This window comes from Macaca nemestrina, chromosome 3 (genome assembly GCF_043159975.1).
Source record: "Macaca nemestrina isolate mMacNem1 chromosome 3, mMacNem.hap1, whole genome shotgun sequence".
Lineage (NCBI taxonomy): Eukaryota > Metazoa > Chordata > Mammalia > Primates > Cercopithecidae > Macaca > Macaca nemestrina.
Genome location: NC_092127.1, coordinates 70368249 through 70384485, shown reverse-complemented (window position 1 = coordinate 70384485; position 16237 = coordinate 70368249). Strand labels below are relative to the sequence as shown.

At 39.0% G+C, this 16237-nt stretch overlaps 1 protein-coding gene across 4 annotated transcripts in view; it reads left to right on the top strand.

Annotated features, from left to right (window-relative positions):
* The window catches only part of LOC105486187 (synaptopodin 2), a 172929-nt gene that overhangs the window by 142011 nt on the left and 14681 nt on the right, over positions 1 to 16237 (top strand). For 2 of the 4 annotated variants that reach the window (XM_011748905.3, XM_071093099.1), the window contains exon 4: positions 1782 to 3964. The exons of 1 other annotated variant lie outside the window; for it this stretch is intronic. In XM_011748905.3, the coding sequence (XP_011747207.2) occupies positions 1782 to 3964 (2183 nt within the window). Of the gene's footprint in view, positions 1 to 1781; positions 3965 to 9047; positions 14487 to 16237 lie in introns of those variants that run through there. One more of the 4 variants, XM_071093100.1, reaches the window with a different exon arrangement.

Below are 16237 nucleotides of genomic sequence, written 5' to 3'. Positions count from 1 at the left end.
AGGTATTTAAATGTCTCCAAACATAAAATATATTTAAATTCAGTGCTTTGTATGGCATTTTGTTTTACCCAGGGGAGAGAAGACAGAAAGAAGAATAGGGATAAGAATTACAGTTAGGTGTTAGGATTTCTGTTGTTTTATTTATTTATTTCTTTTTTTTTTTTTTTTTTTACTAATTTTGGAATTTTATTTGAGGATGTAAAGGCTGACAGGCAAAGGCACTTGACTGTATATATGATACACAATGGCAATGAATTCAGTTATTCAAAGTAGAATCTTAAGTCTTCTAACCTATTGTTATTCCTTTCAAAGCATATTTTTAGCATAACCATTTGTAGCTTTATTGGCAAGTGTTGTTAATCATTCCTTATACTTTAAGCATCTGTAGGCCATCTTCACATTTATAGCATATTAAACAAGAGTATTGAGACACCATTCACATACCTTACATGTTGGCAGTGAAGTTAGCAGCAACTGTGCAACTGTGACTGTCAGTTTAATAAGTTGTATAACACTAGTCAAAAAAGGAATTATATTTAGTAATAACCTCAGTTTCAACTATTTTTTCTCTAGAAAATTTGATCACCAGTAAATGCCTGTAATCATATTATAAAATTATTTCCTTGGATTATATTTTATTTTTTAAAACTTAACCATTAAGTCTGTGACAAAAAGAGCTAATTTTCAATCATAAAATAGTCAAAAAATTTTTCTTAATTTTCCACTTAACTATTTTGAGAAATTAAAAAATTTAGGGGACTCATACTCATTATCATTGAAAACATGATGTAATTATAAATTATAAATGATAGATGCTATATGTTTAGTTGCTATAAATTAATTTGCCACCAATTTATTTTTTATAATAGTAATAATGAAAGAAAATTTTAAATATTTTTATTTTATAACCATCATATTCTTGTTTTAAATGACTTGATTTCTGCATCAGTTTTTACACAGTTAAGTGGGTCACAAGTCAATTTTTAAATTTCTCCAAGATTCATTCTTGCTGCAAGGGAAGTAATATTGTATTTCCAAAATAGCAATACATTTACCAACAAATCTGTCTAGAAAACTTTGTAGCTACAGCTTCTTATATGTATTTACAATAATGTCATATTTTGAATTTTAACTAATTATTGATTCAGTACCTTCAACGATTAATTCAGTGTTTCAAATTTGTATTAATCCAGTAGCTGTGAATGGAAAGATTTGGGGCAGTTGTCAGAGTAAAAAAAGAAAAAAGAGAAAGAAGAAAACCTAAATAGCTAAATTCATTACATTAAAACATTTAGAAAATTTTGAAACATCTTCGTGGGACACTCCTCCCTTTTTAAGATTCCTGGAAACAGTTTTATATTGACACTTTATTTTAAAATATGGAAGTATGAGATATATCTCATCTTGTTTTTCAGAAAATATTATGTCTTTATGTCCTTCTTAATTCTAATTTTATCCTATTAATTGGCATTTACTAACCAGTTTTTATTATTAAAGTGGAAGGATCTCTAGAGAAACAAATGTATGAAACATATATTCTAATCAGCATATATAAAATGTTTTTATGTAAACAAATAGAACAGTATATTATTGTAGAAGGAAATATGTTAAGAGAAATAAGAAAAAGAAATGTGTTGGATTCCTTCAAAATTCAGTACTCAATGGCAATTTTATACATATTTATTTTCCCCCAGGAGAGTTCATTTCTGAGTTGCTGTGGTGTCTTCCTTGAACTCATCAGCTCAATATAATTTTTTTTTTTTTTTTTTTACTCTCCCTAGGGCTCAGGAGGAGTGAAAGCCTGTCAGAAAAACAAGTGAAGGAAGCAAAATCTAAATGCAAAAGCATTGCCCTTCTTCTAACAGATGCTCCCAACCCCAACTCCAAGGGGGTGTTGATGTTTAAGAAGCGACGTCGGAGGGCCAGGAAATACACCCTAGTTAGCTACGGTACTGGCGAGCTTGAACGAGAGGCGGACGAGGAGGAAGAAGGTGACAAGGAGGATACATGTGAAGTAGCATTTCTTGGTGCAAGCGAATCAGAGGTGGATGAAGAGTTATTGTCTGACGTTGACGACAACACACAAGTTGTGAACTTTGACTGGGATTCTGGACTGGTGAACATTGAAAAGAAACTGAACAGAGGGGACAAGATGGAGATGTTACCAGACACCACAGGCAAGGGAGCCCTCATGTTTGCCAAGAGGAGGGAGAGAATGGATCAGATCACAGCCCAAAAAGAAGAGGACAAGGTAGGTGGAACGCCAAGCAGAGAACAAGGTGCTGCCCAGACGGATGGCCTGAGAACTATGACTTCTTACCAAAGAAGGGAGGAAGAGTCGGTGAGAACGCAGAGCTCTGTGAGCAAAAGCTACATCGAGGTGAGTCATGGTCTTGGCCATGTTCCTCAACAGAATGGCTTCAGTGGGGCATCTGAGACAGCAAACATCCAGAGGATGGCCCCCATGAATAGAACGGCCAAACCCTTCCCAGGGTCTGTGAATCAGCCAGCCACCCCTTTCTCGCCAACCCGAAACATGACGAGTCCTATTGCTGACTTTCCTGCACCTCCACCTTACTCTGCAGTCACTCCACCCCCCGACGCCTTCTCCAGAGGGGTATCAAGTCCAATTGCTGGCCCAGCACAGCCCCCTCCATGGCCCCAGGCTGCCCCCTGGTCCCAGCCAGCCTTTTACGATTCATCTGAGCGAATAGCTTCCCGAGATGAGAGGATCTCAGTGCCAGCAAAAAGAACAGGAATATTGCAGGAGGCCAAAAGGAGAAGCACGACAAAACCCATGTTTACTTTTAAAGAGCCCAAAGTAAGCCCAAATCCTGAACTCTTGTCACTGCTTCAAAATTCAGAAGGCAAACGGGGCACTGGAGCTGGAGGTGATTCCGGACCGGAAGAAGACTACCTCAGCTTGGGGGCAGAGGCTTGTAATTTCATGCAGAGCTCCTCTGCCAAACAAAAGACCCCTCCTCCTGTTGCTCCAAAACCTGCTGTCAAGTCCTCATCCTCCCAACCAGTAACTCCAGTTTCCCCAGTCTGGTCTCCAGGAGTGGCTCCCACCCAACCTCCTGCCTTCCCCACATCCAACCCATCAAAGGGCACCGTTGTCTCCTCCATCAAAATAGCCCAGCCTTCTTACCCTCCTGCCCGGCCTGCAAGTTCTTTGACTGTGGCTGGTCCCTTCAAAGGACCACAAGCAGCAGTAGCCAGTCAGAATTACACACCCAAACCAACAGTTTCCACAGCAGCAGTCAATGCTGCTCAGCCTGGTGCAGTGGGACCATCCAATGAGCTTCCAGGAATGAGCGGGAGAGGAGCTCAGCTCTTTGCTAAGAGGCAGTCGAGAATGGAGAAGTATGTGGTGGATTCAGACACGGTGCAGGCCCACGCTGCTCGAGCTCAGTCTCCCACTCCATCTCTCCCGGCCAGTTGGAAGTACTCCTCCAATGTCCGAGCACCTCCTCCTGTAGCCTACAATCCTATCCACTCCCCCTCTTACCCACTGGCTGCTCTCAAGTCTCAGCCATCAGCCGCACAGGCCTCCAAACCTGGCAAGAAAAAGGGGAAGAAACCCCTTAATGCATTAGATGTCATGAAGCACCAACCATATCAGCTCAATGCATCCTTGTTTACTTTCCAACCTCCAGATGCAAAGGATGGCCTCCCCCAAAAGTCATCAGTCAAGGTCAATTCAGCCCTGGCCATGAAGCAAGCTCTTCCTCCCCGGCCAGTGAATGCTGCCTCACCTACGAATGTGCAAGCTTCGTCAGTGTACTCGGTACCAGCCTATACCTCTCCTCCTTCCTTCTTTGCAGAGGCCTCCTCACCAGTCAGTGCATCCCCAGTGCCTGTGGGCGTTCCCACCTCGCCAAAGCAAGAATCAGCCTCATCATCTTATTTTGTGGCACCAAGGCCAAAGTTCTCAGCCAAGAAAAGTGGTGTCACAATTCAGGTGTGGAAACCATCTGTTGTGGAAGAGTAATCTTGTAGCTGAAGCTGAGTGTCCACTTTGCTTGAAATGAATTGTTTGCAGTGTTTCTTGAGTCCCTGAGAATGCCTAGCAAAGTCCTCAACTTACTTAATTTCAGATATGTCACCTCCTATTCTGGGTCCAAGGAGTATAATATTTTTAATGAGTCAAAAATCCAACTCAGATTGACCTAAAATATATTTATCTTCTTTGCACACTTAAAAAATCCAGGAGCACCCAAAAATAGACATGTACCATTATATTAAGTAAGCAGGATACTTAGGATTTGTGCTGTAGCCACAAGACAGTGATCAGTGATATCAAACATCAGGAATCAGCCTTTACGTAACATAACAGCTGTGCTCCCATGCTGAAAGGTTCAAATATAGTGAAAGTATAACCTATATTGACTGAGATTTCCCTTTTAGGTAGTGCCTTATCTCTATTACTAGTGTTAAAGGAATAAAGGAATAAAGGAATAGTGTCCTCCCTATCGAGGACAGGGAGCAGCTCTGGTCTGTCAATCTCAGCCACCCGTTTGGTATCACAGAGAAGGTACTCGGAGGGCTGTTGGAATGTATATAGTTTAGTAAGAAGTGGGTAAGAAAGAGGGTCTTAATAATTACTGAGCACTTATTATGTATTAGGTTTTTTGCCAGATGTTTTCACATATATAAACTCATTTCAGAAGACTTATTTAAAGTAAATGGGGCGGGCATGGTGGTTCGTGCCTGGAATCCTAGCACTTTAGGAGGCCGAGGTAGGAGGACTGCTTGAGGCCGGGAGTTGGAGACCAGCCTGGGCAACATAGTGAGACCTTGTCTCAGTAATAGTAATAATAATAATAATAATAATGAAGTAAATGGGATAAGGAAAGAAGGATAATTATCTTTAAAGATGGATTCCCACCCTCCCTCTCCGGTTACTTAAGGAACTAAGTGATTAGATCTCCAGTTGCCCATGAAAGCATAAGTTGGTTTTCCTCAGCTGAGGCAAGTGGTAGAGTACACAGGATAATGAAGTAACGTGTAAAAAGCAGGATGCACATAAGGTGCATGGCTGTTGTTTTACCTGGAGAAACCACATGATTGGGACCTGAAGGTTTACTGACTGAGGACAGGGGCTGATTGTGAAGCACGAGGAACCCCGTGTGTGTGGAGACTGTAGGGGTGAGAACACACAATTATTAGCATCATTTCTGAGTGATCTCACAGATTTTTTTTCTTGTGTTCGTTTTGCTTTGTGACAACTGCTTCTCCCATGTTCCTTGTAATTCTATTCTCTCACCTTCACTTTATTATTTGTATTCAATGGACCAGGATAATTCAGGCAAGGTTACCTTGTAAACTTGAATTGGCCACACACCATGTCGTCACCCAGCTGGCTATGAAGTGAATAATGGTACTGAAAGTAAACCTGAAGACCTTTCTCAGATCTATTTTAAGTCTGAGTCTGACCAACCATGGAAAATATTCGACGTGAATTAATGTAGAGAACTATAAAGCATTTATGACAGCTCCAAGGAAAATCATCTGCTCTATGCAGGAGATATGTTTAGAGACCTCTCAGAAAAACTTGCCTGATTTGAGGGTACACAGTACCATTTTAATCCTCTGAAAATATCTGTATTCCTGTTCTTTTTCTGCTGTCACTGTCAATCTGCTATATTTTTCACTATCCTATTAAAATATTACTGTCTTCTTTATCTGTTCAATGTCCATATTTTAAAAAAATCTTCCTTGTATGAGCTATTCTGATCTAAGTAATTTCTCTGACATTTCTCTGTATGGCTCCCACAACCATTTCATTGTTGTTAGCATATCTATTTCTCCATACATTGTAAAACTGTGATCTTTAGGTATTTCTAAAACATAAAAAGGAGAATTAAGTCAGCTGCAGAACAATGGGGCTGATTCTTCTGCTTTTTCTCTGGAAAATCTTTCATTGCTTTTGGCGGAAATTTACCTAGAGGTTACAACCACAGGCTGTAGCTTGGTCTCTTATTTGCCTTTTTGGGAAACCAATTAAGATTAATACAGGATAAAGGAAAAAAGCAATCTATTCATTATATAACACAGTTGTTTGTATTACTTGTTCCCTGCAAAGGAAATCTGTTGAATGCTTGCATTTTGAATTCTTTTGTAATAGAACAACCAAAAAAGGCTTCTTATGGTGCAGCAGGAAAAAAGATCATTTTATAGCTTTGCATTCTTAACATAGCATTTAAAGAACGGCATGAATTAGAGGAAAGACATGGAACACACAGGTAGTCAGTTTGAGATCATCGGCTTAAAAGTCTCCTAGGATGGTAATGACCCAGAAGTATTTCCAGTTGTCTAGTGGTGTGGTATGCAGGAATGAGAAGTGTTTTCTTTCCATTTCCTGTTGGACAGGTGGCAATCTTAGCAGAGCCATTATTTGGAGTTGATAACTAAAGACGCAAATAACATGACTATGTCTTCTGGTCATCCTGGGACTATTTGGAGTTCCCCAAAACCTTATAAGAGGCATGTCAGGCATGCAGTAAAAGCATCTACAACTTCAGCTGGGCACTGGCAGCATAGGTCTCATCTTGGACCATACAGTCCCACTTTATAGAAGAGGGTGGAAGTTCTCCAAAACCAGATCCACAACAAGGTCTGACCTCACTCTGAGGGAGATGGGAAGTGGGAGGGAGAAGGACTAACCGGCTCCCTGGAGTAAGAGGAATTTGCTTTCCCTGTTTCCCCACCAGGGGGCTGTATGTGCCACCTTTCAGGTTGGGGCCAAGGAAGTGATGTCAGTGTGACAGAAGGGAGTTAGACCTCCAGACATCAGCCTCCCTCCCAGGGGGTACATTTTCAATCTGAGTGTTATTGGCTTAGCTGTGTTGGTATTACTTTGATTGGTTGGTCCGCTGGTTACGAGGTGTAGGCAGGCAGTTTTTGTTTGGTTTTTAGGACTTTGCTTCTTCCTTTGTCCTTAGCATAATTTCTAGGCAGAGCACCCACGAAGTCGATTTTCATTGCCAGCTCAAGAGTGACAATCATTTACTGAGTTCCTATGTTATGTTAGGTACCTTATGTATAGCATCCCAAATCCACTGCACGGTTTAAATACAGGCACTAGAATATAAACGAACAAGGTCTTCACAGTCACTGACTTTCTGCAGGACCTTAAACATTTCTCTTTCCACAAGTTTCCCCTTAATCATGTGTCAACCTCTCTTCCTGACCGGAATATTGTGCTGTAGTGAATCTGCATAACACTTGGGATTCTAGGAGGAAGAAAGGTTCCATGGACATGTAAGTACAGCATATTCCCCTCAGTCTTCTAGGAGGGCAGAGTGAATCCCAGAACTGGTAAGAGTGGGAATCTGAGCATTGCCACTTTAATCTTACAACATTTATCATTTTGACACATCCTGTTTTTTAGAGAGGAAGAAATACACAGTTTCTGCATTGGTAGTGTAAAGCATACCTCGTTAGGAACATGTTTTATAAGACACATTTGGGTTGTCATTCTAAAGCATGTCAAACTTTGTACTTCAAAATATGTTTAGTATGATTGTTAGTGGTAATGTGTATAAAGCCTTTGAATTGACTGTTTTATCTAATTTTCACAAGAAGGACTTATTTTAACCATAGGAAAACCAATCTGAGTTACAAATAGTGCTTTAAAATAAGCCCAGGTTATTTAGCTGTTCTAGAAAGTGTCGACTTCTTTCAAGAAGCAGGCATTGTAGGACAGCTGAGAATTATCACACAGCCTAAATTCTAGCCTGGCAGCATGAGTCACATCTGAGATGTAAAATACACATGGTCTACATTGAAAGAGGGTGGACTAACGTATGTGAGACCATTTTCCTATTTGCAGTTACAAGGTTAAAGAACTTTGAAGGTCATTTGACTGCTGAGTGGCATGTTGAACACTCTGTGTGGCTCTTTCACAGTAAACCCTCTTAAGAGCAGAAGACACATGGCTGTTAGTGTCTGCGTTTAGATTTAATCTATCAAATAAAGGCCCTTTGCTGCGTATGATTTCATCCAGTTATAAATTAGGGCTCCTGCAAGCACCCACATTCTAAGGGTGAGTTATTGAAATCAGTTGCTGTGTGATGAGTCACCACTGGCCCAGCAGGCATGGCATTTGAAGTCATGGCCATCAAAAAGAAATGATTGTTTTTGAAAATCTAAATGCTTGAAATGCTTCTAGAGGGAAGTCGTGGGGCGTGTGCTCATTCCCTTTTAACATCAGAGTTGTTGAGTTTGTTTTTAAACATTTTTATAAGTTCATGAGAAAAAATATATAAATTCTAAGAGCCAACACTGTATTCCCAGAAACATGACCCTCGCTGGTCTTGGTTCCACATATCATTGGACTCTGGGGGACACAAAGATGCCTGTGACACTTTGGTGCTGCTGAGTTAGTCAACAATTATTCTGGGAAAAAGCAGAATTGAATTCTTCTCTAGATGTCCCACCAGGGTTGGTCAAGGGCCACAAAGCAAGCTAATAAATTCCCACAGGATCCAGACACCAGGCAAAATTGCTCTAAGAAACCAGTGACTGTCATCCCTCTATGGTTCTAGAAAAAATAGTACAAAAACAACAGGTCATCCTATGAGCGTCATGCCAATGAAACTCCATCTTCTGGAGAAGCCCTTGAATCAGAATTATCTTTTTTCTTGATGTTGTCAGGTGCAGCCAGTTTCTTAATTTTTAAAAAAACTGTATGTTTCTGTGGTATGTATATTTGTACACCAAACTAGCTGGCACTTGGAAATCACAGCACTACTCAATGGCAATTGAATAAAGAGAAATTTAATTTTAAATATCAAATCTTGTCAGACATTTCTCAGACTTCTGATGTTATCAAAGGTTTGCCAGCCAATAAAGTGCATCCCAAGTGTACAGGAGAGAAAGCTAGACTTCTACAGAGTCCTAGAGTTTAAGCAATTTTTTGTTAATATAGGTAATAATTTTTCTAATTTTTATTTTTTGGTTCCACATGTAAAGCTCCTCGTGTTTACCTCTGTTTATGTCATTCTTGACATGTTTATCTAAATTGCATGTGCTCTGTGACTGGTGAAATGTAAATCTGGGATCTGTAGTCAAGATATCATAAGGATCTACTTCCCAGCCTACCTTTCTTCCTCTACCTGATAATGATAATACTCAAAATAACAACATTCAAAGGTAACATGAAGAAATCCTGCTTTCACAGCTCCTATTTCTTCGGCTCTTTAATAACTAGTGATGGTTTGTTCATGAAAAAAATTTTTTAAATCAAAAGATTGTACTTGGCCCAGAGTTGAAAAAATTTTAAAAACCAAAAGGTTGTACTTGGCCCTGAGTTGAAAAAAAAAATGCACATTCTAAGAATAAACAGAAAAATGTTCTTCTTGGAAGTAAATAACAAAAGCCATAGTGTTTTGATTTGTCTTTTCTTCAGGATACACGGTAGAAGTCAGATAATCTTTGATACTTTTATTTGGCACAATAATCAAGGCCACGCAAGAACCCAGAATGAAGCATTTTGGTTCAAGTTAGGATGACACGGGTGGGGACAGAAGCTGTAGCAGTCGTTCAAATAATCTCATGGGTCCTGAGGGAAAGATAGGAGTTAATGTATTAAGTTTCTGCTATACGCAGGAAGTGTGTTAAATATTTTACATAAGTTTTGATAATAGCTAACATTAGCCGAGCACAAAATTTGGGCCCTGACTTGTGCTGAGTATCTTTCACAGATTACTGCTTTTAATCAGCAGTCCTCGTGAGCTAGGTATGAATATTATCCCCATTTTACAGATTACAGATGAGATTCTGAGGCACAAAGGGGTTGAGTAACTTGCCAAAGATCATACAATGTTAAGTAATGGCCCCTGGATTCAGTCTGCAGCCTGAATTCTTAACCAGTTATACTGTGATTTCATTTATTCTTCAGTATTACACTGAAAAAGAAGGTATTATTCCCATTTTACAGATGAGGTATCTAAGCTCAGAGAAGCTAAACAACTTGTGCAACAATCACTAAGCTTATAAGCAGTAGATTAGGGTTAGACTTAGATATTTGTCTGGCATCAAAACCTGTGCTCTCCCTACAGTACCACGTGGTTTCCACAGTCTCATCAGACCCCAGAATTTCACTCCCTGAGACTGCTTAATTGTGAATTTCCCAAACTGATTCACCAAGAGCCTACTGTCTATGCTTCATAGATGGCTTTGACCACATTCAGTGATACTAGGAAAGATTCCATTTCCCAAGATGGCTCAGAAAATCAGATGCTATGATGCATGTTGAAAGTGAAAACCCATCTCTGAGAAAGAAGCATCTGTTTTATTAGTTAAAAAAAAAAATGAAATTGACAGCAATGTTGTGTGACTTCTCAAAATTCTTTCATTTTCTTATTTCAGAATGAATAGGTGTTGTTCATCGGCTGGTAAGGGGGAAGAACGTGATTTTTAAAAATAAAGCATAATCAAAGTCTCTGCATAAAAGGAAGTGCTCCCTTTGGCTTTCTGCCATTTTAACTAAATGTAATTCAGGGAACTTTCTTATTAAGTAGTGAATCAGCACCTAGCATGGCTTGCTACTAAATCAATAATAATTTAAGGCATTTCAACAAGAATAATTCTCAACAGAATATTACTGAGGGAGTCACAAGTTTTCAGTATTTCAGATTACACTCTGAAAAATAGTTACCCCTGGAATCTTAGAGTGTCACGGTGCCAATCCCAGTCAGGCTAGCAGTCAAGTGCATGAGGCAGCAAACCCTTCCTGCCTCAAAGATTCCTCAGTGGAAGATTTCTCAACAGTTATTTCTGTCAAAGGCTTCCCAGCAAGGACACTTTTAAACCTTACATTTTTTCCAGTCGTTTTTTTTTTCCTTTTATATATCATTGTTATTTTGAAAACATCTCCTGAGGAACTAGTGTAATAGATTCTAAACATGGGTTTTGAATAGTCCCAACACCAACTTCAAAAAAAGAAGATGTGAGCTTCTAGGTTAATTGTAAAAACTCATTACATTTGCAGAGCTTTATTGCCTTAATTTAAAATCATAGAGCCACTAATAAGGTAACAATTATGAGGGCTTATGATATGCTGGGTACCATTCTAAGCACTTTTTTTTTGTCACCACAAAATGATGAAAGTATGATGTAGGTACTATTATCATCCCACTTTAAGATGAGGAAATTGAGGTAAAGAAAAGTTAAGGAACTTGTGTAACATGGTAGGGCTAAACCTCAGGACCCAACAGTCAAAATCCATGGCCGTCTTCTAACCGCAAGGCTATAATATCTCCCTTAATTGCAAGAAGACTCAGGTCACAGATAAAAGGAACTGCTCATCAGAAGTGATGAGTTTTACATGTCTCAGAGATAACTCTAAAGTTTACGCTAAACCTTCTTTTTTTTTTTTTTTTTATTATTATTTTTTGAGACGGAGTCTCGCTCTGTCACCCAGGCTGGAGTGCAGTGGCCGGATCTCAGCTCACTGCAAGCTCCGCCTCCCGGGTTCACGCCATTCTCCTGCCTCAGCCTCCTGAGTAGCTGGGACTACAGGCGCCCGCCACCTCGCCCGGCTAGTTTTTTTGTATTTTTTAGTAGAGATGGAGTTTCACCGTATTAGCCAGGATAGTCTCGATCTCCTGACCTCGTGATCCACCCGTCTCGGCCTCCCAAAGTGCTGGGACCTTCTAAATCAAAGTAAGAAATACTGAAACATCTTAAAGTGTGGTAGCTCCAAGCGATAGACATTTTTAAACAGGGTACATGGGGAAAAGCTGTAGTTTTTATTTCCATCAGCCTATTTGCTTATTATAACTCAATAATGGCGAAGGGAAGCTCAACATTTTGCTGGTTTCCATTGAACAAATTCTCACAATGCACTAGACCAAATGCCTCAAACACCTACTGCTTCCAGCCAACTAGCATCATATATTACCAGAGTTACGGTAATTTATACCTGGCAAATAAAGGAAGAATAGAATAGTGATGAGAGAAACCCTCAAATTTCAGTAACAATAATGCAGAGATTAAGATTCCTTCCAATTTTTTAAATTAAAAAGAAGACATTTTTTTTTTAATTTAGGAAAAGCAAAAAGTAATCATGTCTTAAATGAACTTCACATACTATTAGATGAGATAAGACGTGTAAACCTTGAGTCCACAAGAAATACATTTGTAGTGGTTAAGAGTGTGGGCTCTAGGGCCACACTGCCTGCCTGTGAGTCCCAGGCCTGCCTCCTGCTGGTTGGGAGACTTTAGATAAAGGATTCAGTCACCCTGTGCTTCAGTACCTCAGCAGTGAAATGGAAACAATAATAGGTGTACTTCACAAGTTATTATGAAGGTTAAATGAAACAAATGCATTATGTATATAAAGCAGTGCCTGACACAGAGAAAGTATTCAACACATGTTAGCTATTGTTATTATTCTAAGGGGCACTCAATAAACAATAGCTACTATTTCAAAAACTTCCAATGAGGAAAACACAATTAAACAAGTTCTTTTGTGTTCTCTGTTAATATGAATCCCACTTTGAGACCCACAACTAAAATAGAAAAGGTAGAAGTAGTGTCGCTATCAATCTCACACTGACACAAGAAATCTATTCCCAGGAGTTGTTAATTGAGAGATCTTTGTTTTTTCTCTTTTTTCTTCTTACTGAAGTTTATATGTTTACATTCCTCTGTATTCAGCTTGTTTGTCCATTTTTTCCTGCTTTGCATTCATCTATTGTGCTAGCATTCTTTTCGTGGTATACAAAGATGAGACCAGATTCAAAAAGACTGGCTCAATATTTTTATAAAATAAACTTAACATCATCTTTGAGCCTCTACTATAAAGACACTGTTTCAGTTCAAAGTACCAATATTAAATAGAATGAATGTAGTGGACCTAGCAATATGAAGAGAGCTCTTCTGGGGAAATGTTTGTAAACCAAACATATTCTCTAAACAGGATAGCTGGTATCCTGAGTAACCTGGTAGCACAGTTGAAGCTTAAATAGGCCTATTACACTGAAAGTGGAGCAGTTGGCAACTCTATCCCTGAGACTACCCCACTTCAGACCTGCAACAGTTGGGCTGACCTAGGAGGGCGCAGCTCACAGCTGTCCTTATCCCTCCTTTCCACACTGTCCTAGGACAAAGGGTCAGCAACCTGGCCTTTTTAGAGTAATTGATCCTCTTGCCTGAGAAGCATGATCACTTTCCAAAAACAGAAAGAGTGAAACCTTGGCCTGAACAGAGCAAACTCCCAGCTCAGGGCAAGTGATGAAAAACAGTTCTAAGAAGCTGAGCCACTGACATAGGGAGGAACTTAATATTCCAGCTGCCTTTCAAACCCAGGGAATTTTTGTGGGTTTTCTGGTACTTCTAGAATCCTTCTGAGTCAGAAGCAGAAGTCAAGACTCATCTTGAAGATAAAAAAATCAAAGCAAGCTGAGATTCTGAACATTGTATCTGAATCCAGAATAGCTTTTGTTTCAAAAACAATTAAATTGATTTAGTTTTACTCTCTTTTTGCGCCATTTAATTACATTTGAACATAAAGCAAAACTAGATCTCTTTCTGCACTAAAAACCCGTTAGTTCTTTTTTCACCTAGCATATCTAACACTGATAAAGAAATGTTCACAAAACCATTTTCTAGAGCTAAGAATCTCTAAGGAATTGGTTGAACTAATATAAAGTACTAATTTAAGGTTTCATTCCAATCCTTCCACAATTAGATCTTTGGTCAGGGGTTTTGTTTTTGTTTTTGTTTTTTTAATTCACACTCATAGTCTGCTGGTTGTGGTTGGATGACTTATTACTGTTTATCAAGTGGTGCGGATCATAATTCTTCACATAAGTCCAATATGGGCTAGATTTTGAATTCTACATTATGAAATACTCACCGAAATATCACAACTCATTGTGGGTGGTATTACTGAAATAAAGAGCAATGTTAAATATACTACTTAGAACTTTTAATTTTAGTTTTACATTGAATGGACTATTATGATTTCCTTTATATACAGCACTTTAGTATGAGCAAACTATTCCCTTCATGGTGTTGCAACATATAACTTTCCAATTTTTGCTCCTGGTGTAAAATTAAGATTTCCCCACCTTAGAGATAGCCCCACCTTAGAGATTCTGATTTACTAGGTCTGGGTGGGGCCTAGGAATTTGTTTTTGTAACATTCAACCTAGGTGATTCTAATGCTAATGGGCTGTGAACTACACTTTGAAAAACACTTTTCTAACATGCGAACCACTTAAGTCAACTTTATTCTTTAAAACCCATAAATAGTTTTCCTGTTTATCCAGTCAGGGACAGCCAGACTTGTAAACTGCACCTGCTTCCACAGTCTTAGTGCCCTGTCTAAAAGGAACAGGCGCTGAAGCACTCATCCTGCGGATTTTATTTCAAACGTCCAGGAGATGGCAGCAAACCCTCCTTCCCTCTCAGCGCTTCACAGGCAGCCATTCTAAAACTCGTTGCATTGCAATTTGCTTTGAATATTCTTTCTTTAAAAAAAAAAAAAAAAAAAAAAGACTAAAGGGGGTCTTGAGACGTGATTTTTATCTGACCCCCTGCCTCTAATCAAGAGTGAGTATAAATATTTCTAGGAATAGAATAGAATGATACAATTTTATCATCTAGAAAAGAGATTGAATTTCCTTGGCTGTTTTTTCTTATCTCTGGGGAAAAGGATGGTATGACTTCCCTTGGCTGTTGGGCCCTAGACTCTGTTATCTCCAAATCCAAAATGTTCTTACTAATAACTAGCTTAAGTCTATCTGGCAGTAATCTAAACATTCTTATTTTGGGATCTAGGCTAAAGGAAAATTTCGAAGCACTTTGAATGCGTATTAGCTTTTTAAAATGAAAATAAATATGATTATAAAATTTTCAAAAGAAAAAGGAAGTTCATGCACTTTATGCCTCAGAGGGAAAGAGCCCAATATTTTTGTTTAACTTTAACATTAATCTTGGCAAATAGAGTAGTATGTCAACAAAATGCAAACTCAGTCAGAGGCTGCTTACATGTTACAAGAGTGTACAGAACAAAGAAACAGGCAGGCCCACTTGGTGATGGCTTTGATCGTAACGAGCACATTGTTTTCAAAACTTTGAGGCACTAAAGTTTATTTCTAAAGCAAAAAAGATGGTGACGTATTTGGAAGTTCTGTGATGTGAAATATATGTTTGTACATTTACCAGTGGGAGGAGAAAAGACTAATGGGAGAGCTGGATATTATAAATGATGGGTTAATGCTGGAGCCTAGATCACTGCACAGGCTTGATGCCATGTGGTCGATGAATGACTAATCTGTTCATTGGTTTTTTTTTTATTGTTTGTTTGGTTGTTTGTTTGTTTTTTCTTTTTTGTTTTGTTTTGTTTTGTTTTTAGACAGAGTCTCACTCTGTCACCCAGGCTAGAGTGCAGTGACATGATCTCGGCTTACTGCCAGGTTTTTTATTTTTTTAATGGATAATTGCTTAAGAATTTAGACATACATACTACTGAAGGATCTCTCTCTTCCTCTCTTTCTCTCAAATGTGTATTGATGAGGGCCTAGCCATTTTAGTATCTCCAGAAGTGACTTTTTATCTTAGGCTAAGATTATATATCCATAGCAGTTAAGAGGGCTGATGTAGTATTTGAGTTAATTCATAATATTTTTGTAAATTCCTCAATGCATTTGTATGAATCAATACTAAAAGTGAAAAAAATTATTTAACAATTGTAATAGTCAATAAATACCTAACATCCAATCAAAATGAAGGCAAACTTTGGGATAGGGAGAAGTCAGGAGAATACTAAAGAATGAGATCCTTTTAATAAATGTGTGGTCTACATAGCAAAATTTGCCGTAGTATTAACATGCAATGTTATCTCTAGACAAGTATGCATTGCAGCTTCATGAATGCATTAAGAACGCTATGCCGGCCAGGCGTGGTCTTTCACGCCTATGATCCCAGCACTTTGGGAAGCCGAGGTGGGTGGATCACTTGAGGTTAGGAGTTTAAGACCAGTCTGGTCAACATGGCGAAACCGCGCCTCTATTAAAAACACAAAAATTAGCTGGGCGTGGTGGCACATGCCTGTAATCCCAGCTGCTCGGGAGGGTGAGGCAGGAGAATCGCTTGAACCCCGGGAGTGGAGATTGCAGTGAGTCCGTATCGCACTACTGCAGTCCAGCCTGGGCGACAGAGCCAGACTCCATCTCAAAAAAAAAAAAAAAAAAGCTATGCCAATAAAAACCAGCTGTAA